The 21421-nt window shown below is 51.8% G+C and overlaps 1 protein-coding gene across 1 annotated transcript in view; it reads left to right on the top strand.

Annotated features, from left to right (window-relative positions):
- Positions 1 to 21421, top strand: part of MED15 (mediator complex subunit 15) — a 64886-nt gene that overhangs the window by 34309 nt on the left and 9156 nt on the right. The window contains exons 3-8 of the mRNA XM_027575763.2: positions 2570 to 2621; positions 4345 to 4374; positions 5943 to 6155; positions 13641 to 13885; positions 14982 to 15302; positions 16381 to 16509. Coding sequence (XP_027431564.2) covers positions 2570 to 2621; positions 4345 to 4374; positions 5943 to 6155; positions 13641 to 13885; positions 14982 to 15302; positions 16381 to 16509 — 990 coding nt within the window. The remainder of the gene's footprint in view (positions 1 to 2569; positions 2622 to 4344; positions 4375 to 5942; positions 6156 to 13640; positions 13886 to 14981; positions 15303 to 16380; positions 16510 to 21421) is intronic.

The following is a 21421-nucleotide window of genomic DNA, read 5'->3' as shown; positions in this document are numbered from 1 at the left end:
GTCATGCTCATCTTGCACCGGTCAAGCAAGGGTTTAAACTGTAAAGCTTTGCCCACACGTTTCTGCCTTCTCATTTGCAAACCAGACACCACGCACCCGCCTCAGTAGGTGGTTGGAAGAATTCAATGCATTGATATATGTAAGGGTTTAGAGCTGTGCCCGGCACCACTTTAAGTGCCAGAGTGTTAGCTCTTATTACCTTGGTCTGGTAACATCCAGCCTCATGTTTTAGCTGTGACACTTAGATTTTGGATGTTGAGTGGGGGAGATGGTCAAGACGGAGTAAAGGTAAGGGACGTCACACATTCTTCAGCCCTTTCTCTGGGGCAGTCCCAGAAAGTGAGGTGCCTTGGAGCAGAAGAGGGTAGCAGAGCCTGAAAATTTCTCACACGGGGGGAGGTCAATCAGGACTTCTGAGTTAGGGGCCAGGGGAGTTAAGCAGCCCACCCTGGGGAACATGAGAGGTGCAATCTCGGACCCCGGGGCCTTCCGGGGGAGGAACACTGGCAGCAGATATGCAGCACTCAGCTCCCAGTGGTTCCTGGGTGGCTTGGCCTTTGCAAGAATCTTGGGAGATGTATTTAACCTGCAAGAAAACCTCTTGGCGGCCGTGGGACTAACTGCTTCCTATGCCTATGTCTCTGGTCAGGTGGCCACATTCCTTCCTCCCTCCCCCGTCCCCCAGTTTTCATCATGCTGGTCTGGTCTGGTCCCCAGAGCCTCCACCCTACCCACCTGGCAACAGGGTAGCTCCAGCTGGAAGCGGACCACACTGGCCATCCAGGTCTGGGCTCAGGCCTGCAGCGGGGCTCTGAGCACCCCGTCCTGGTTCTATATTAAAGGCTTTGGGGACATGCTCCTGAGCTCCATTTTTACTGTATCTTGTGTCTGAGTAAAAGTATCTGGTTGCTTTTTCAACCTATTTCCTCGTTTTATCTTCTATGGAAGTAGAGAAAACTCTACAAATTCTTTTAAGGTATCCCCAATTTAACAGATGGCCCATGGCCTTAACAAGACATCAGAAATTGACCTGGCAAGCTCCCAGTCCTCGTTCCCTTGTATTTGGCCACATCATTTCCTGAACTTCAGGCCCCCACCTTCCTTGCTCCCTGCTCACCACACTGCTGTCCTTTAAGGACAAGCCTCAGCAGGTGATCCACAGGCAAGAGCCCCAACTCCAGGGGCTTCCTTCACCCCTAGCACATTATCTTTCCTGTCAGAAATTGGTGGGGGCAGTTGGAAATTGGGAGTGTTGACAATACCTGCTAAGTGTCCCTTTGCTCCAGCAGAGGCTCACTGTCTCTCTTCCTGTACCTGCCCCCTTTGCATGTGCTTATCATCCAGCTTTGCCATCCCCTGGGCCTCTTCCCCTCATGTTTGCCTCTACTGATTCCCCTGGCCAAAAGAGAATGGTGGGGTGAAGTTTGGAGATAGATGAGGAGTAATGAAGATTTACAAAGTGTGCTTATATTTTTGTATTCACCTGAGACCACTTTTCCCTGAAGGTGTCTCCTATGACAGTAGGTTTACTGTTTGTGCTTGGGCTCACTGGCCTCTGTCCCCAGGGTAGTAGCACTGCAGGTGGCACAGCGGGTCCTGGGTTGTGTGGGTGTCATCCCATCAGTCTGCTGCCAAGTGGACTGTCAGTGTTGCGATGACTTAGGAAGGAGGGTTGTGTGAGCAGGGCAGAGAGCAAAGGCTTTGCCCATGCAGAGATGCCTTGCCGGACGGATGGGCATTTCGGGGGGTGGGGCGGAGGAAGGATGGTACAGCTTCTAAAATCTTCTGAAATAAGATTTTAACTCGGATATGCCTTTGTGAAGACACAGGACAGACTTAGAGTGGTGATTTCCCCCAAACCCCTGGGAGCGGGTGTCCTTGGTTGCAAAGAGGACAACCAGTAGAAGGCAGGTCCTGCTGTGCAGTTCCTGAAACCCAGCAGCCGGGAAGACGAGGGCCCTCGGCAGTGGCCTTCACCTGCCACCCTTGAGTGGCCCTGTGCCCTCTCCCTTGCCTGTGCAGTAAATTCAGACTCACACAGATCTCTGAAAAGCACAGCCAGGGGCGCACATCCAGATTTGCATGCAAGCACGTCAGCAGTGAAAGAGCAACAGGCCGGGTATTAAAAGCGAAAGTACTTGGATACAAATAGTGCAAAGACAAAAGCGGCCCGCCCAATGTCTACTGCTGATGTGCCTTGTGACCTCAGGCTGGCCCCTCGTCCCCTTGGTGGAAGGAGGGGTGCCTGAGCTTGCTGACAGCCCTCTTGGTTGAGCATCTACCCCAGGCTGGAAGGAGCAGCAGTTTGACGCCTCTCGGTATCCCTCTTGGCTTTTTGTTTCTTTGTGCTTTTTGTTGGCCTGCTGTAGCTGAGCACTGACAGCTCTTCTCTGAGAGATGGATTCCAGAGGAGGCCGAGCCAAGCAGGCCGGCAGCCTTTCAGGAAGAACCCTGTGCTCTGTGACACAGCAGTGCGGGGGGGGGGGGGGGGGGGGGGGGGGCGGAAAGGGGCGTCACACGGCTTCACTTCTTCATCTGGGATTAAACTGCTTCCTGTTTTTACTTTTAGGACGAATACCTTTCTCTCGTGGCCAGGCTCATTATCCATTTTCGAGACATTCGTAAGTAAAAATTTACATTTCTGGGTGGTTTGGATGGCCAGGAGGGGCTGGCCCTTTCTTGGGACGGTGGGGGCTTTCTTGGCCACAGTGCCTGCGGCAGAACGTCTGTGTAAAAAGCTCCTGCTTCCTGGGAAGTTCGACGTTGCGTTGCATTTGATTCTGTTTCCCATCCTCTCGGAGCCTCAACCTCAAAAATGCTGATTTTGGCATAATGGAAATGTTAGCCTCCAAGTGGTCTGGACTGCTATTTTTGCTTGTCCATGAACATCTCCTTTTTCAAAAGACTGTTGCCTTTGTCTCTAGGCAGTTCTTAAATAAGCCAGGTTTACCCTGGAAAAGAAACTTCCTTCCCTAGGAGTTGGTTTTATTGACCGTGGGGGTCTGACCTAAATGCGTGTTCCTGTCAGGCTGGACCTTCATGAGTCTTGCCTCCCCCTCCCTGCCCTGCTGAGGGTCGCCTGGCGCCTGCTGCATCCCACCCGCTCTGATTCACAGGGTCCTGCTGGGGTCCTGTCAGCCCAGCCTGGCAGTGGCAGTGGCCCTTGAGAAGTGTGTGTCCTTGCAGACTGAGCTCAGGGGTCTTTGTGGTCTTTTGTGTGTTATACATAAGCATGGAGGAGACTTGAGTATTCCTGGATGGTCGGTCACAGTCTCTAAAGGAAACCAGGTTGGCGGGGCCCTCTGAGGTTTCAGCCAACAGCGCCGCCTGCCTGCTTGCAGTTATGTGACCACAGGAGATGGGCTTCTCTTGACACAGCCTTTCTGTGGACTGCACGACTTGGCACGTCCAGTGGTTTCTACCCGTGCTTGTAGAGGTGGCAACAGCTTTAGTCGGTAATCTCAGACAAAAGGAGATTTGCGAACCCCAGAGTCCCTGTGTGGCCCATAGGTTTTGCTTCTTTCCATACTAACTTTTTACCAGAATGGCCAGCCAGGTGAACTTCACTTGATTCCACTTTCTTTGGCGTGTTTGGGAAGGTCCTGTGGTGTTTAAAATAAATTGTTGGAACTAGGAGCCTGGGGAATGAGCAGCCTGGATGAGACGCCTTGGTTTGCCCTGGCAAGTGGCTCTGCTTGTCGGGGCTGGGCTCTCCTGGCCTGTTTGGGAGGCGGCCCTGGCGTAGCAGCACACAGCCCCGGGGGCCAGGCGTGTCCCCTGCCTTCTCACCAGCTCACCGCTCACCCGGGAGGAGACCCTGTTGCAGCGCTTGCCCCCTGGTACTAGGGGCAGCTATAGATCCGGCTTCTAGCCAGCCTTGGACAGACTCCTCTTCCTCATGGAGAGAGTAGGGATGCTGCCTCATCAGAGCGGGCTGGAAAAGGAGGTGTCGTGGAAGTCTCAGCACCATTCTGGACCCATCGTGGATCCCTACAGCTCTCGTGTTTGTTGCTCAGGGCCCCACTGAGACCCTGCACCCAGGAAGGAAGGAGAGCCAGAGTAGGCCCACAGCAAGCTTCTGCCTGGGGGGCAGTTCTCTGAGGCCCTGGGTTGACTTTGGGTGGCTCTGTACCCTTTTCCCTCAGACCCCCTTGAATGTCAGCTCTGCCAGGAGTGGACACGCATGTGTGCACACAGGCACGCACACTCGAGATATCTTTTATCTTGTGTTTAGTTTCAGCAAATGACCTCTAGGCAAATGCCTACAAAGCTGACTTACCGTGGAAATATGTGGTTATATAAAACTTTGTTTACTGTTTTTTGTTTTTGTTTTCTTAAATACAGATAACAAAAAATCTCAAGCTTCCGTCAGTGGTAAGAGTTCTTCCTGTTTGAATTAAAGTTTTATCCCAAGCTTGGGTTTGGGGCAGCAAGAATGCAGTTGTGGATGCTGCCTGTTGCCTGGGTTAAGCAGTTATTAGAGGAGAAAGTTCGCAGAAAGAAGAACTCTGGCTGGCCGTGAGAACTGCGAGCCACGCCCGACCCTCCTCCGAGCTTCCTCTTCCTGGCCGGCTGCAGTCAGAGAAGACCTCCCCTACCCATGTCACTCAAATACTGTTTTTGTCCAGCAAAAAGATGATTAAAAACTCCCACAATTATGGAGACATTATCTAGAATTTTGAGCTCTCTGGAAGAGAGTTATCGTGGTCTATTCACTATAATAACCTGTAGTAGTATTTGTTGAAGAGTAGTTGTGAATTCACTTCCTCAAGTTACAGAGTTTCTTCACAAGTTAAGAATTACTTTTTTTTTTTTTTTTTTTTAATTTTAAGACTTTATCATATGGGAACTGTGTTGATTCAGCCCTGGTCTTGCTGACCGAGCTGCTAGTGAGGGGGGTTAGCGAATCCATGATGGCCGTCTGAGCTCTGCTCTGTCAGGAAGGGAGCCAGCCGGGCACGCTGTTTTTCTTACCACAGGCAGCACAGCTGTAAATGCTGGGTGCCCAGGCTTACCTCAGCCGAGCTGGCTGCCCCTCTTTCCCCGCTGGGCTCTCTTGGCATGTGCAGGAATTACCAGCAAGCCAGGGCTGGGTGGGATAAAGAGCATGTGGCCGGGAAAATGTGTGGGTTCTTGGCCTTGGAGCGTATGTTCCTTTGGCACCCGCTTGTGCGCAGGGTACACTGGCTGGGCCATACCTGTCTATAGGTAGTCATTTGCCTTGAGTTTACACTGTTCTGACAAGAGCCTTGGGCTCCTTGTTCCAGGTCATGGCATTGCTCACTGAGCGGAGTCCACTGCCTCCCGGCAGGCATCACTGTGCCTTGTGGCACTCTGTGGACCCTTTCCCCATCCCTCCTGCACACCTTAGCTTATTTTGGTGTGGTGTCCTGAGAACTCTGTAGCGGGGGTCCTGCACAGACTTAGCAGAGGTGGGCTTCTGGTGTACAAGGAGACTTGTAACTTCCCCAAGAGAACATCTGTCTGTGCCTCTTCAGTTCTCTGGCCCACAGGGTCTTTCTTCCCATGAAGAAGAACCTGCTGTCCTTTGTTGTCTTTGGGGTTCCCAGCTCGGTCTCACCCAGCAGGAGGAGTGTACAGCCAGGAGGGATGGGGGCTGCTACGTGCCTTCAAGGGCTTGTTTGTCCCTCAGCATTAGGATCCTGGCACAGTCCAGGCTAGGGTTTGAGATGTGTTCCCTGCCCGGGAGGGCTCACAATCCAGGAGCAAAGACATACACACTGGCATTTGGGCTCCTGGGGTGTGATGGGCAATTGTGGGCCCAGAGGCTCCCAGGACTCTGGCCTTTCACTGCTTGGGGCTTTGAGGGAGTCGTGCCTGGAGGTGGGAGGAAGTGTGTGCTCTGTGAGGCCTCATAGCCTTCAGAGCCTTGCGGTTCAGCAGGCACTCAGCTGAGACGCTGTGCCCTTGTGTTCCCACAGACCCTATGAATGCGCTACAGAGCCTGACTGGTGGGCCCGCTGCGGGAGCAGCTGGAATCGGCATGCCTTCTCGGGGCCCAGGACAGTCTCTGGGCGGGATGGGTGGCCTTGGCACCATGGGGCAGCCGATGCCGCTTTCAGGGCAGCCACCCCCAGGCACCTCGGGGATGGCCCCCCACGGCATGGCCGTTGTGTCTACAGCAGCACCACAGAGTGAGTACCATGCTTCTCCGAGAGCCTGCCACTTTCTTTGCAGGTGATGTACATTTTATTCCTTTGCTTAGGATGGTATTGAGAAAAGCTTGGAGAAACTCCCAAGTAGCTCTGTCTTTTTCTTTGTTGTGTATGGAGAGAAAAAGTTCCAAACCTTCTTCGGGCTATCAGAAGGGTTAAGTGACACCGAGGCCCTCCTTCTACCCCTGAGCAGGAGTGGAGGACTCAGAGGAGATTGGAGTAGTCTGGGACTCCATCGAAGGGGTTGTGTTTTGTAGCTGAAATAGACACAGTCATGTCTCAGGCTGTTGTCACCCACAAAGCCGTGCTGTCAGCACCCCACAGGGCCCAGAAGGGGCCCCCATCTCGGGAGCCATTCCTTCCAGTGCTGCCCTTGCCCCGTGGCCAGGCTTCCCTTCCCTAAAGGAGGTGCCTTGCCCTCTGCACCTCTCGGCAGGACCCAGCCCCTTGGCCCCTCCGTGCAGCTGCTCCAGCTGGGAGTATGTGGCGCGGGTCTCCCTCTTCTTTCCGGGGCCTGTCTTATTGGCCCTTTGATTTTCATGAGCTGTGATTTGGCACTCAGAGTGTACTTCAGTACTGCAAAGTGCTTTGGTACGTTTCTCCCCTTTGCATTTATTTTTTTGTATGTATTTTTTGAAATAGCCGAAGAGTCACAGGAAGTTGCAGAATGGCCTAGAGAGTGCCCATGTGCCCTTCACCGAGCTTCCCCGATGCTAACCTCTAAGTAGTACATTGTCAAAACCGAGAAATGAACGTTGCGACGGTGCTGCCAGCTCAGGTGGCCTTTTTTCAGACTTCACCAGTTTTTACAAGCATTCTTGCTCATGAGCTGACGTGCGTATAGTTCCGTGAGATTTTATCACGTGTGGTATCACCACCGCAGTCAGCATGCAGGACTGTTCCATCACCAGTAGCAAGCTGTTGTGTTATCTCTTAATAATCCCACCCCCCTTCCAACTTCAAGCCCTGGCAACCACTGATCTATTCCACGTTGCTATAATTCTGTCACTTTACAAATGTTACTTCAGTGGAATCGCGCGATGTTTGACATTTTGAGACTGGCTTTTTTTCACTCAGTGTAATGCCTTCGACATTCTCCACGTTGCGTCAGTAAATAGTTCCTGTTCGTTGCTGAATTGTATTCTATGGATGGGGTATACCATGGTTTACTTATCCATTCACCCTTGAAGGACGTTGGGTTGTTTCCAGGTTTGGGCTGTTACAAATAAAGCTGCTGCGACCATGATTCATGTACAGGTTGTGATGTTTCGATGTATTTTTCTCACTCATTGCTCATAGTAACCCTCCGAAGAGGGCAGTGTCCCTGCGTCTGCTTTGCCGGCTAGAGCTGGGGTTGAGCCCAAGCTGCCTGACCCGAGCACCCCCGTTCTTTGTTTTGGAGTTTCCTGTGGGAGCGTCACTTTGCTCTTCACAGAGGTCATGTGCACCCTCATGCCCACCCACTCCTGCACTGGAACCCTCCATCCGCAGGCATCCCCTTCCTTTTTGGATCATCATTCTCTTCTTACTGACGTCTTGTCATCTGACACTCGTCTCTTCGCTTGATTGTTCATCTCCAACTGTTGTGTCCCCTCTTCTCTAGTACCATACCTGACACATGTGCGGGCCGGCTTATGGAAGGATGCCCAGGAGAAATACCAGTTCTGGCTCTTTTTTTATGTTATGCTCTTGTTGAACCTTTTTTTTTTTTTTAAATCACAGACATATTCTATAATAAAAAACAGTTTTAAAGTGTATGAGTTTAGAATGCTACGATTATTTGCCTTGTGGTCTCACTCCTAAGACTTCGTCAGTTCAGTGGCAAAGCTTGGGCATCCTGCCCACACCCTCCCCAGTCTGACCTTGGCCCACATCCTGTTTTTAGCTTCTGAGGGACCTGGTCTTCTGTGTAGGTTGATGTGGGTTCTCTACTTTCATGTCCCACTGCTGCCTTTCAGAGTCCTTCTCTCTCTGCCTTGGCCCTCTTGCCTGCCTGGTCTAGCTGAAGTAGGTGTTGTGGCCCTTTGGGAATTTGTTATTCCCTTCTGACGGTTTCTCCAAATGCCACTGTGTGATTAAGGCAGCTTCAGGGCAGGGCTTGGGTCAGAGGTTTTGCAAAGGTTCTTAAAGGATAGTCCAGGGCACGCTGTGATAGTCCCTGGGTGCCCTGGATCAGTCGTGGAAACAAACCACTGACTCTAGGTGAGACCGGGGGCTTGAATACAGCATTAGAAGGGAGACTTACTTTTCACTCTACATTTCTGTTCCTCAGTGAATTTTTATCATGTGCCTATAAAACCAACTTTGAAAATAAGGCCTATTTCTGGCTGTTTGACGGACGGAATGCTGAGGAACTGTCCTCCTTCTAGACAGTTAGATCCTAGCTGCATTTTGGATTGTTGGGCCAGCAGAAGGTAGGGCAATTTGCCTGCTGTGCCTTGGCCCACTGCAAGATTGGGGAAAGTAAGTTTGGCATCCCTCTGTCTTGTGGGATTTGTGTTGGGGCCTTTGACATCCCTAGCTCCCCCAGAAGCAAGGGCAGATTGGAGGACAGTGCCCCCAGTTGAGGCCTGTGGGAATTACAGATTAAGGTCAAGCAGTGAGCACACAATCAAAGACCAGCAGGCCTGAAAGAAAGCAGAGACACCATGAGGTGGAATAGAAACAGTAAACAGATGTGGAGATGCCCAGGGCCCACACACATAACCACTGTTAGCTATGGGCTTGGCGTGATTAAAGAAATCAAGGATGGAATTTCAAATGAACAGGCACTGTGATACCTGGTGGAGTGACCAAGCAGCTTTGAGAAGGAACCAAGTAGAACTTGTAGAAACGAGAAATAAGATTATTGAAACTAGAAAGTGGAAATGAATGAACAGATTAGATACAACTGAAGAAAGAATTTGTAAACTGGAGACAACATTTGAAGAAATTATCTAGAATGGAGCCCAGAGAAGGGGACATGGAAAATAGGAGGGTAAGAAATGCAGAGGATAAGGGGCACCTGGCTGGCTCAGGTCATGATCTCAGGATCATTAGATCGAGCCCCATGTCAGACTCCACGCTGGGCATGGAGTCTGCTTAAGATTCTCTGTCCCTCCCCCCGCCCCCCAAAGAAATGCAGAGGATAAAATCAGAGTCTAACAACTAATAAAAGGACCAAGTGGAGAGAACAGAAGCACACCAGTATATGAGGAGATGGTGGCTGGAAAAGCCCTGTGGTCCCGTGCAGAATGAATAAGGCATCCATGCCTTAACCCATTTTGGGGAAACCACAGAACACCAAAGGCCAGAGGAATATCTTAACAATAGCCAGTTTCTAGAAAGGAACAAGAAGTAGACTCAGTGGACTTGGTGATGGTGTCCAGAAGAGAGTAGGAGGTTGTCAGAGCCCTGGGGATAGAGCTGCTGACCACAGTGTGTGCCAGCAAAACTCCCAAGGCTTTGGGGGAAGCAGACATTTTCAATAAACAAAGCCCAAGAGACCTTCACTAAAAGGTTTTTTATTTTTATTTATTTATTTAAAAAATTTTTAAAGATTTTCATTCATTTTTTATCAGAAACAGAACATACAAGGAGGGGTAGCGGCAGGCAGAGGGAGAAGCAGGTTCCCCACTGAGCAGGGCGCCCAATGCAGCACTCAATCCCAGGACCTGGAGATCATGACCCGAGCCGAAGGCAGATGCCCAACCGACTGAGCCACCCAGGCATCCCTAAAAGGTTTTTTATTTGCTCACCATTTCCTCTTACCTCTCAGACCATCCTTCCTGTGATGTCAGATGTAAAATAGGAGAAGAAACTTTTTTTTATGTAAGGTAGCAAGCGTGTGTAAATCTAAACCAGTGATTCTCATCTATTTTGTACCCTGGGGGATATTTGGCAATGTTTGGAGACATTTTGGATGTCACAACTGGGGGGGTGCTATTGGCATCTAGCGTAGAAGCCAGAGATGCTGCTAAACCTTTTAAGTGTGCAGGACAGCCCCCCACAACATAGAATTGTCTATCCCAAAATACTCATTGGGACAAGGTTGAGAACCCTTGGTGGTTTATAAACAAAAATCACCTCTGTAAAATAATAATGCTCCCAGCTAACTATACAGACATGCTACATTCCAAGCACTGTTTTGAGTGTTTTTTCTATAACATTTTTAATTCTTAGTGTGTGTAGGTACTATTATTGTCTCTTTTCCACAGCTGAGGAGACTGAGGCACAGAGCAGTGACAAGAGTTGGGATTTGAGGGCAGGCAGTCTGGGTCAGAGGCTGTACTCCAGCCATTATTTTGTCCTGCCCTTTTTTTTTTTTTTTTTGAAGATTTTATTTATTTATTTGAGAGAGAAAGAATGAGACAGAGCATGAGAAGGGGGAGGGTCAGAGGGAGAAGCAGACTCCCCGCCGAACAGGAAATCCGATGCAGGACTCGATCCTAGGACTCCAGGATCATGACCTGAGCTAAAGGCAGTCGCTTAACCAACTGAGCCACCCAGGCACCCTGTCCTGCCCTTTTTTTTTTAGTTTATTATTTTTTAATGACTTCATTTATTGAGGGGGGAGAGCATGAGTGGGAGGGAGGAGGAGAGGGAGAGGGAGAAGCAGGCTCCCCGCTGAGCAGGAAGTCTGATGCGGGGCTCGATCCCAGGACCCCAAGATCATGACCTGAGCCAAAGGCAGACACTTAACCAACTGAGCCACCCAGGCACCCCACTGTCCTGCCTCTTAATGTAAGTGTGCTATGTGGGTGTAAGAAGATAAACAGGGACCAAACTAAATAGAAGTCAGGAAGTGTATCCAAGGATAGATACCAGGTCTATCATGTGCATGTGGAACCTACTTTAAAAAACAGAGTATTCTGAGGTTCTTGTATTTGGGAAAGAGATTAAAATTGGGTATATTTGGGGGCGCCTGGGTGGCTCAGTCGTTAAGCGTCTGCCTTCGGCTCAGGTCATGATCCCAGGGTCCTGGGATTGAGCCCCGCATCGGGCTCCCTGCTCAGTGGGAGGCCTGCTTCTCCCTCTCCCACTCCCGCTGCTTGTGTTCCCTCTCTCGCTGTCTCTCTCTCTGTCAAATAAATAAATAAAATCTTAAAAAAATATATGGGTATATTTTATACTTTGGTAAGTTAAATATGCATGATGAAATTGAAAAAATAATTGCTTTAAAAAAAGGAAAAAGTAATTGCCAAAACAATAGAAATAGTTTGTAAATCCCAAACCAGTAGGAAGAGGGAGTAAGAAAAAAACCAAAAACCCAAATGACATGCAAAATTCAGCTCAACCATCCAACAAAAATATAATTCAGAAGGCGCCTGGCTGGTTGTCGGTGGAGCGTGTAACTCTTAATCTCAAGGTTGTGGGTTCGAGCTCTGTGTTGACTAGAGATTACTTGAAAATTAAATCTCTAAAAAAAAACCCCCCCCCACACATATATATACACATATATATAATATTCAGAAAAGGAGGAAAAAATTTGTCAGTTCTATCTCAATAAAGCTGGAAAACAAAAAAATGGAGGGAAAGAAGCTTAGAAAAGGAAATAAGTTGAGAAATACAAGTAATCGCAATATATGGGAGTAGACAAAACTTTCCTGCTAAAAGATAGGAAATGTGAGATTGAGTACAGCTGTATTACCTTTACGAGAAACCCACCTTGAATATAAGATACGGAAAGATTTTAAAATGAAATTTAAAATGAAAGCTGTGTCGGGCAGCTCCTCTTCTCAGTTACTGATAGTTACGCAGATGACGGGGGATGCATTTAGTGAAGACTGGCACAGCGCCATCATCTAGGCATGTGGGTGGAACAAATATACTTACAAGAATAAACCATAAAGCAAGCTTCAACACTCTCACAGTAGTGCTGCCATACACACAGCATCTTCTCTCCGTCAAACAGAAATCTGTAACGAAAAGATAAATTTAAAAATTCATACACCAGCAGAATGGCTAAAATAACACTCCCAGATGCTGGCAAGGATGAGAAGAAACTGGATCACTCATACAATGCTGGTGGGAATGTAAAATGGTTCAGCTTCTTTAAAAATTAAACATACAACTCTGCAGTCGCACTCTTGGGCATCTATCCCAGAGACATGAAGACTTACAGTCCCACAGAAACCTGTACACGAATGTTCATGGCAGCATTATGATAGCCCAAATCTGCGATCACTTCCAGATGTCCCTTATGGTATGAATGGTTGAACAGAGACACCGGTACCTTGGAATACAACTTGGCAGTGAAAAGGAAAGAGCTACTGATACTCATTACATCCTGGATGGTCTTCAGGGAGTCAGGCTAAATGAAAAAGCCAGTCATCTTATAGAGCCCCCACTTACATAACATTTTTGAAGTGACAAAATACTCGAAACAGAGGGCACCTTAGTGGTTGTCTGGGGTGCTGGGGGATCCCTGTGGTGTTGGAACTGTTCAATAACTTGAGTCCAATAGTGGCTGAATCTACCCAGGTGAGGAAATTGTATAGAACTTTATATACACACCCACACATTAAGAGCGCACATTCTTGATTGTGTTATGATGTTATAATTTTACAAAATGATACCGTCGGGGAAACTGGGTGAAGTGTACAAAGGATCTCTCTGGATTATTTCCTTTTTTTAAATAACAAATTTATTGAAATATAATTCACATTCTTGTGGTTCACCCATTTAAAGTGCCACATTCAGTGATACTTTTAAAGATTTTATTTATTTGAGAGCGCATGCACAAGCTGGGGGAGTGGCAGGCTCCCCGCTGAGACGGGAGCCCCAGGAGGGGCTCAATCCCAGGACCCCGAGATCATGACCTGAGCAGAAGGGGGACGCTTAACCAACTGAGCCACCCAGGTGCCCCATGTTCAGTGATTTTTAAGCATATTCACAGAGTTGTGCAGGATTTGAACACCACAGTCAATTTTAGAACATTTTCATCACCCCAGAAGAAACTGAACCACAGAAAATCTTGTAAATGTTTGCTCATATCAGCATGATTCATAACCACCAAAAGGTGGAAACAGTCCAGATGTCCATCAGCTGATGGGTGGATAAACAAAATGTATCCAAATCTTGGAATACTGTTAGGTGGTAAAGAGAAATGAAAGGCACGTGCAACAGGGGTGACCCTTGTAGATGTTACTCTCAACAAAAGAAGCCAGTCACAAAGACCACATACTGTGAGATGCCACTGATGAGAAATGTCCAGAATAGGCAACTGCTGAGACAGAAAGCCCAGTGGTTGCCAGAGGCTGGGCCTCTTGGCCATTGGAAAGACTTAGTTGGCCCTTTTCTCTCTGTTGTCAGAGAGAAATTGCGAATAGTACGTTCCGTAATGAACACAGACGCTGTGGCCGGCGCCCCCGTGGGGCTCTTCTGACTGGGGCGCCGGCCTCCGACGCCTGTGGGCGCCTCGGGCGCGTGCCCGCCGTCCCCGCACGCCGCCGCGCCCCGCCTGACTCGCCGCTCTGCCTGCAGCCCAGCTGCAGCTCCAGCAGGTGGCGCTGCAGCAGCAGCAGCAGCAGTTTCAGCAGCAGCAGGTGGCGCTGCAGCAGCAGCAGCAGCAACAGCAGCAGCAGCAGCAGCAGCAGCAGTTCCAGGCCCAGCAGAATGCCATGCAGCAGCAGTTCCAGGCGGTGGTGCAGCAGCAGCAGCAGCAGCTCCAGCAGCAGCAGCAGCAGCAGCAACACCTGATTAAATTGCATCATCAAAACCAGCAGCAGGTACTAGGTGCCCCGGCTCCCGTGCTCAGCCTCCCCCGCCCCCAACCCGAACGCTGTGGTCCTGGAGCCCTGGACACGCACCAGCCACAGGGCTGGGTCGGAGGCGGCCACAGCGCCTCCTGGCGCCCGGTGCCCCGGCTTCCTCCGCTGGGGGCTTCCCACAGAGCCCGGGATGAGGAGGAGAGAGAGGCCCCAACTTGTCAGGAGGGCACTGGGATGGCACGAGGAGGGCCTCTCTGTCAGGCTTGGTGTCGGCCACAGGCCTACTGTGTGCAGGGGGTGGGGAGCCCTGGATCCATGGAGGTTTCCGGGTGCAAGCGATTCGTGTAGGAGTTAACCAAAGCAAGAAGTGAGAAGAGCACACCAAGGTGCAGAAATGCCTGAGCCGTCCTGTGAGCGTGTTTCTGTTGAGCACTTGCATGCCTCCAGTTTTATCTCTGAGTGTTTTGGTGTCTGGACACAGCTCTGACCGGACCTCATCTCTCCCGCGGGGGAATGGCAGTGTCACATTAGAAGCTCTGCTTAGAAGAAACTGTTTTCTTCCTCCCGTGGTTGGCAGGCAGCATCTAGACGTATTAAGCATCCATCGTCAGGTCTGCTCTTGGGTGAGGGAGGGAAGACCTGAGGGGACCTCTCCACTTGCCCACCCTCCCCAGGCCTTGGCTTGCTGCCTCCATTTCCCAGTGGTCCCCCTCCTGGGTCTTGGAGGCCCCCTCCCCCAGAGCTGACTGTGGGCCTTAGTCCCACTTTTCCTCCTCATCCTGGATAGCGGATGTTGACTGTCTTCCCAAGGCTTGTGCTGCTGCCCACTCTAGTGACCAGACAAGCATCCCCGGGGAGGCCTCAGAGGTCTGCAGCCACCCGAGTGTTTACCCCCAGCGTCTGTGGGGCTGCACCTCCACGTAACCCTTCCTAAAACCCTCTGGGTCCTTCTCTCGCACCTCCGCTCTCTCAGACTCAGGTGCAGCCAGCTTCCGGTGGCCAGGGGCATGGGCACACACTCGGCGTGTCCTCAGTGCCCTGTGAGGCAGCCCAGGCAGGCTCCCCGGGCCCAGAGGCGGGTGGGGTGACCGAGTCCGGCTCCTTCTGCCCGTAGATACAGCAACAGCAGCAGCTACAGCGGATGGCACAGCTGCAGCTACAGCAGCAGCAGCAACAGCAAGCTTTGCAGGCCCAGCCGCCGCTCCAGCAGCCACCGATGCAGCAGCCCCAGCCCCCCCCCTCTCAGGCCCTGCCCCAGCAGCTGCAGCCCATGCACCACCCGCAGCACCACCAGCCGCCACCGCCACCGCAGCAGCCACCGGTTGCTCAGAACCAGCCACCGCAGCTCCCGCCGCAGTCACAGACCCAGCCCCTGGTGTCCCAGGCTCCGGCCCTCCCCGGACAGATGCTGTATGCCCAGCCACAGCTGAAGCTCGTGAGTACCCGTGGCCGGCAGCTGGTTCCGGGGCTCTGGGGCTAGGGCCAGCGTGTACTCTTCAAGCACTGGGATGCAGGTGGCTCTTCCCCATGCCGGCCTCTGCATCCAGCTTGGCAAAGGAGCGTGCATTCCAAGAGCTACTGTACCCCGCACGGAGGCGTCCCGGTCGCCGGGCAGCGGTGTTCTTCCGAGCAGCCTGCCTGAGTCCGGCAGCGGCCGTGGCATTGTAAGACCCAGTGGTCAGGTGGTCAGCAGCATGCGTGTTCCCGCTGTGAGGGAGGGTGTGCGGCCTCCCTGAGAGTCCACAGTGGTTTGCTAACTGCTCAGAGTTACGTTCTGCGCAAAGATCCCTGTCGTTACCATATTTGTGAGGAAGGGTATTAACAGAAAATAGTGTTATTGTCGGTCTTATTATGCATCGCTGTACAAAGCAAATACAGTCAGTGACATTTATACAGAGGACACAATATTGGCGTCAGGTCAGGGGGAGCTGTGTCAAGGGGCCGTTTTAATAGTTTTTTTCGGCTCATTTCCTTGGTTTTCGTGGACTTTGCTGTTTTTGATTCATTGAGTGGGGTGGGGATGGGCCATGCTTGGACTGAGTGGCGGGCAAATGGGAGGCCCACGGGGCCAGGCTGGAAGGCTGGGGCGGGTCGTGAGAAGCAAGGTATGGTCACACCTGTCACCTGGGGACCAGCCCTGGTTTCATTTGAGGAGTAGGGGCTTTAAATGGGGCTCTCGCAGACCATCAGTGTGCTTGGCCCAGAAGTCGAGCAGGCTGGGCTTTGCACTTGGCCTTGGGAACCATCACTTTGTTTGCAGCAGTAGATGGTAGGGGTGGCTATACGGTGACCCCCAGTGGGAGGGCCACACTGCTCATCATAGTCAGGGGAGGTGGGGCTCGGCTCAGAGCCAGGCTGGGATGGGACACTCCTAATGAGAAATGGGTAAGGTCAGCAAGGTAACATCAGAGCCAGTAAAGTCACGACGATCCCGTCGCTTCTCATGAAAAGCTTCAAGATTCAGAGCTCCCGCAGAGGTAGTGTCCAGATCGCATTCTCCCGTTCTGTCCCAGGTGCGAACTCCGATGGTGGTGCAGCAGCCGCAGGTGCAGCCCCAGGTGCAGCAGGTGCAGCCCCAGGTGCAGCAGCAGACGGCGGTGCCGACAGCACAGGCCTCCCAGATCGTGGGCTCCGGAGTGCAGGTGAGGGCCTTCACAGCCAAGGGCTTCCATAGTTGCTGGCAGGTGCCTGTCCGCCTGAGCGTGGAGCTGGATGTCAGGCACCCTCCAGTGAGGGGCCTGGTTGGATCAGGGGCAGTCTGGGAGCCAGTCCTTGGGGTCCTTGAGTTGGCCAGCTCGCCTTGGTCCTTTTGGAGCCCCCCCACCTCTCTTCAGACACCCTCCATCTTCCCCCTTCCTTCCTTCTCTGAGAACACGTGTTGGAGAGGGTAGCACTGGGGTCTCAGCCTCTCCTCAGCTCGGAGCGCAGGGCTGGCAGGCGGTGCACAGCAGCACTCTGGGAACGGAAGAGCACCAGCAGACCACACAGGCTTGTGCTGAGGCCGCTCGCTGGCTGGCTGCCAGGGCTGGCCCTCTGTGCGGAGACGTGTAGCTGAGGCCCTCCATGCCCACCCTCTGCATACTGGATATTGATGGGGCAGAGTAGGCCTCACCCGGCCTTTCCCAGTAGCGGCCAGATTCTTGTTGGTGTTTGGGGTTAGGGATCGGGCCTCGTGATTTTTCCACAGACCCCATCCCCCCATCTCCTGCTGGTGCCGAGGAGGGGAGACGTCTCGTCTGGGGCTTTGGTTCTTTCTGTCTCCACCTGGCAGTGGGAACACTGGCTCAGGAGAGAGTGTTGGTGTTAGACAGAACAGGCCTGCTAGGGGAAGTGCCACCTGTCCAGGTGCTGCCCCGAGCTGGGCTGCCACCAGCACACTGCTGCGCTCCTGCCCTGCTCATTACCACGAGTCAGCCAAGCACCTTGTCAGGTAACCAGAACATGTTGAGCGCTTCTGGGATACTGTGTGTTCTGTTAGTGTCTGATGACATCTCCCAATGGAGGAGGCTCAAAATTGGTCCTGTCGGGTCCTAGTCACGTTGCTGCAGTCCATGGGAAGCTGCCTGAGGAGAAGTGTGCCAGCGGAGGGACCTGACATGTTTGCATATAGCTAAGCCCTAAAGCAGATGTGCTCTGTGCACTCAGGACCCCATATCCCCATACTGAGCCCAGGTTTCGGGCTGTTCTTCCTGGCGGTTACCCTGCTCTGCTTCTGCTGGAGGACCCAGCCCAGCCAGCGTGGGAGCTTGACTGAGGGCTCAGTCACCTCTAGAGTAACCTTGCTATGTAACCTTCTTCCCTCCTCAGTTCTGCTAAGGCATAACTAAGGTGGGCCCAGGATTCTTCTTTTTAGGTGGGGACCCTGGGAAGATTGTAGGACTCTGATAGCTGGGGACGATGAGGGGGGTCATTACTTGAGTGTTTATGGATGGGTTGGCTTTTATGAGGCATGCGCCTTCAGGTTTTTCAGGAGTGATGTCCACCTGTCTCACGTGTCACAGATAAAACTTGGGGAGCGGGTGAGAGGCTGTGCCCTGTGCTGTGTGGCCATGCAGTGGGATTCCCAGGTGCTGGCAGCAGAGGGAACATTCTTGAAGCTCAGCCGTGCACAATATGAGCTTATGCTATGCCTCTCAGCCCATTGGCCGCACCCTGAGGGCCTCTGCTGCTGGTCTGCTGGTTTGTCTCTGGGCTCGGGCCTGCCTCACATGTTCTAGTAGCAGCAGAGTTCCTGGGGTGTGATAGGCCTTCCTGGGAGCATCTCTGGATTCACAGCCTTCCTTTGCAGCCTGGGTTGGCACAGTGGATAAGACAAGGCTACAGATATTCTGATGCAAAAACTTTTATTTTATTTATTTATTATTATTTTTTTTAAGTAGGCTCCACACCTAACGTGGGGCTTGAACTCACAACCCGGAGATCCAGAGTCGCATGCTGTACCAACTGAGCCAGCCAGGAGCCCCTCTCCTATAATTAAAAACCCTCCGTCAGTGTTACTTTACACTGAGTGCTTATGAATGTATTCTGCTGTCCTTAATTACTGTCTTGTTCTTGGACCCTGAAATGATTTCCAGTTTTTTGCGGTTACTGATAACGCGTGTCCCGATGCATGGCCAGGTTCTGGTGGTTCTGTGAGAAAAGCGCTGGGGGCAGGGGGCCCGAGCACACAGCCCTCCATGCCTCGTCTCTCAGGTCTGCCCTCCCAGACAGAGCAGAAGAGAGGCGCCCCATCACGCTCACCAGTGCTGTGAGCCTTATGGGTAACTATGGCTCTCAAGGTGGGGTAAAGGTTAGTATTTTGGTGTTCCAGGAAAATTGATGAGCCCTGAGCCCAGGCTCTGTTTTATCTGACATAACTTGTGTAAATGAAAAGTGATGTCATCATCACCCATCGTGGGATTTACTAGAACACGACAAGAGAACTGCACTAAACTTCCTTTTCTCCCCTAAACTTTACCTGTGACTGTAGATAAATCCAGAACAGAACGTGTCTCCATTTCCAAAAATGCCTAGGCTTTTGTCTCTTAACCTTTTATTCTGTTAGTGTATGGAAATTTAACTACAATTCTCAAGTTACAGGGAATTGTACTCAAAGGCACACTTCCCCAATGTGTGTGCAGGTAGCCCGGCTGCTGTACAGTGATCCTGCACTGAGCCTTGTTGCACTACTCGGACCTCGATCTCCTCTTCCCCAGGCCCTGTGGCCCAGTGACATGCGGGGAGCAGTCCTATAGCCTGCAGGGTGGGGTTTGAATCCTTCCTGGGTAGGTGGGCGTTGGGAGTAGTGAACATAGCTGCTCTTGAGAATGAATGCGAGGAGTTGCTGGTTGTTGGCTGTGCGGCTCGTTGTGATCCAGTAAACACTACCGATGTGTTTTCCATTAGGATTTGTGATTAAAAGAAAATAAACTTTCCCTCTCAGCAGTTCTCAGTTACAAGAAAAACAGTAGCAGATTAGATTTAAGCTTTTCATCCTTAGTACTTTTGTTTTTTCCTGGAAAAAGGTCTCCACCTCTCTCATACCACCTGACTGACTTCTCAAGGCCTTTCTTCCTCTGGAAGAGGTGCTGTTGAGTTGCCAGCAGGCTCCTCTGAAGGCAGCACTGGTTGTAAATGGACACTGTTCACCTTTGCCCCAGCTGACCACAGGCCAGAGAGCCAGTCCCAGGGACACTTGCTTTCGGCCCCACGCTCATTGCGGGCAGTGGGCCCTCCAGGGGAGGACAGGTGTGTTTCCCTGAGTACCCTGTGAGTGCTCACACACCCCACCAATGTCCCACTTTGTGTCTGACAGGCTGGTGGGCTCTATGGGACTGTGCCCGAGTTTTGGCTGACACCGGGAGAGTGGCCTCCTGGTCTCCCACCCTGGCAGGTTCTTTGTTGTGTGGCTGTAGGAGCATCTCCTCCCCAGCCCAGCAGGTTGGCATCTGCCACTGCTTGTGTCGCCCCCCAGTGCCCGCTGCGTGTGACCAGTGGGTATGAGTGTGGAACACGCATGTGATGCTAGAGGCTTCTTGGAAGAGCAGGCCCTTGTCCTGCTTCAGAGCCCTGTCCCTGGCATACCTGCCATAGGGACAATGGTCATCTGTGCCGCCCTGGTCTCAGGGACCAGCTCACAAGCCTCCTGTGACAGAGATTTTCATTTGGGTTTTTCTCGGATCTGCTTCCTTTCTGATCCTGGCCCTGCTGTTTTAGTTGGTTTCATCTTAACACTTGTGAGTGCATGCAGACCCCGCTCTCCAGGGACCAGGTGCAGTCTCCATTCCCGGACCCGGAGCCCAGAGCTAGGGTGCCAAGGCCACGGGAGACCACCGGGTTCCCATCAACACAAGCCAGGCCCAGACTCACAGCCGTGCTCAGCCTGTCTTGCCACCTTTATGCTCCTAGAAGTATATGCGGATGAGGAGAGCTGTTCCAGAGCATGCTGGAGCTCTGGAGTCTGCAGTCATCTTGTATGCTTAGGACAGACCTGACTTGCATCCTTATAGAGGTGTACCTGGGAGGTACAGAGTGCCAGGCTTCCCTTGCCTGTCCCGCTGTGATTGTCCTTACAGAAGGAAACCAGTTCCCTGAAAGCCTGAGGAGAGAAGGATGGTTTGAGTTCAGGCCCTCAGAGGCATTTTGATCAGGCACTTTGACTCCTAAGAAGGAAAGGTGCTACGAGCTGGCTTATGTGGACTCTTCTGTTTTAATGATGGTCGACTTCTCATAGTGACTCTGGTGGAGTGCTCTCTTTCAGAGTCTGTCCCCAGAGCCTAGTCTCCCAGAACCACCCCGATGGCCCATGACGTCGGGCCCTGAGGACTCTGTGGGCCCATCAGCAGATCAGAGGTTTGTTGAAGGAGTGCAGCCACCAGGACAGAGAGGGTCTGGAGGCAGCATTCATGGAAGCTCCAGTGGACTCTTGATGCCTACACAGGCCTCAGTGTTGTGGGCTGGGACATTTAGGCCAGGCTGCCCCGAGCCCCAAAGACCCCTCACCCATGGGCGCTCCCTGTCTCAGAAGTGGCACACCCCTCTCCACTCGCCCGCACACTGTGTTTCTTGGCGGGATTACTTTGTTTTCCCTCTGACCTCAAGATGATCACCACAGCCTTGTCCTGAGATGGGGTGCAAGTAGGAGCCCAGTTCCTGCCTACCACCCCCCAGCTGCCGCCCAGTCAAGCTCCACCCCTTTGGGCAGATAGCCCTCAGCACAGGTATTTACGGGGCAGCACCCAAGGGCTCCCAGAAAGCTCAGGGTCCTCTGAGCACCTTTGTGAGGCACATCGTAATCACCAGTGACTTCCTTCACTGTGATTCTCAGAGTGACTGACCAACCTCACATGAGCCAAACCCAGCTTGTGTTTCGTGAGCGTATATGAGTAAATACCTGGGTTTATTTTCATTTCAATATTTTGGATAGTTCTAGTTATTTTCATTTGCTGGGGAAGATGGGAGCTAACTTTCTTTTGAAAAAGTTTAATGTTTTAGGGGCGCCTGGCTGGCTCTGTTGGTAGAGCATGTGATTCTTGATCTCAGGGTCATGAGTTCAAGCCCTACGTTGGGGGTAGA

Source organism: Zalophus californianus, chromosome 14, assembly GCF_009762305.2.
Source record: "Zalophus californianus isolate mZalCal1 chromosome 14, mZalCal1.pri.v2, whole genome shotgun sequence".
Lineage (NCBI taxonomy): Eukaryota > Metazoa > Chordata > Mammalia > Carnivora > Otariidae > Zalophus > Zalophus californianus.
The sequence above is the reverse complement of the archived record's forward strand: the minus strand, read 5'-3'. Positions and strand labels throughout refer to the sequence as shown.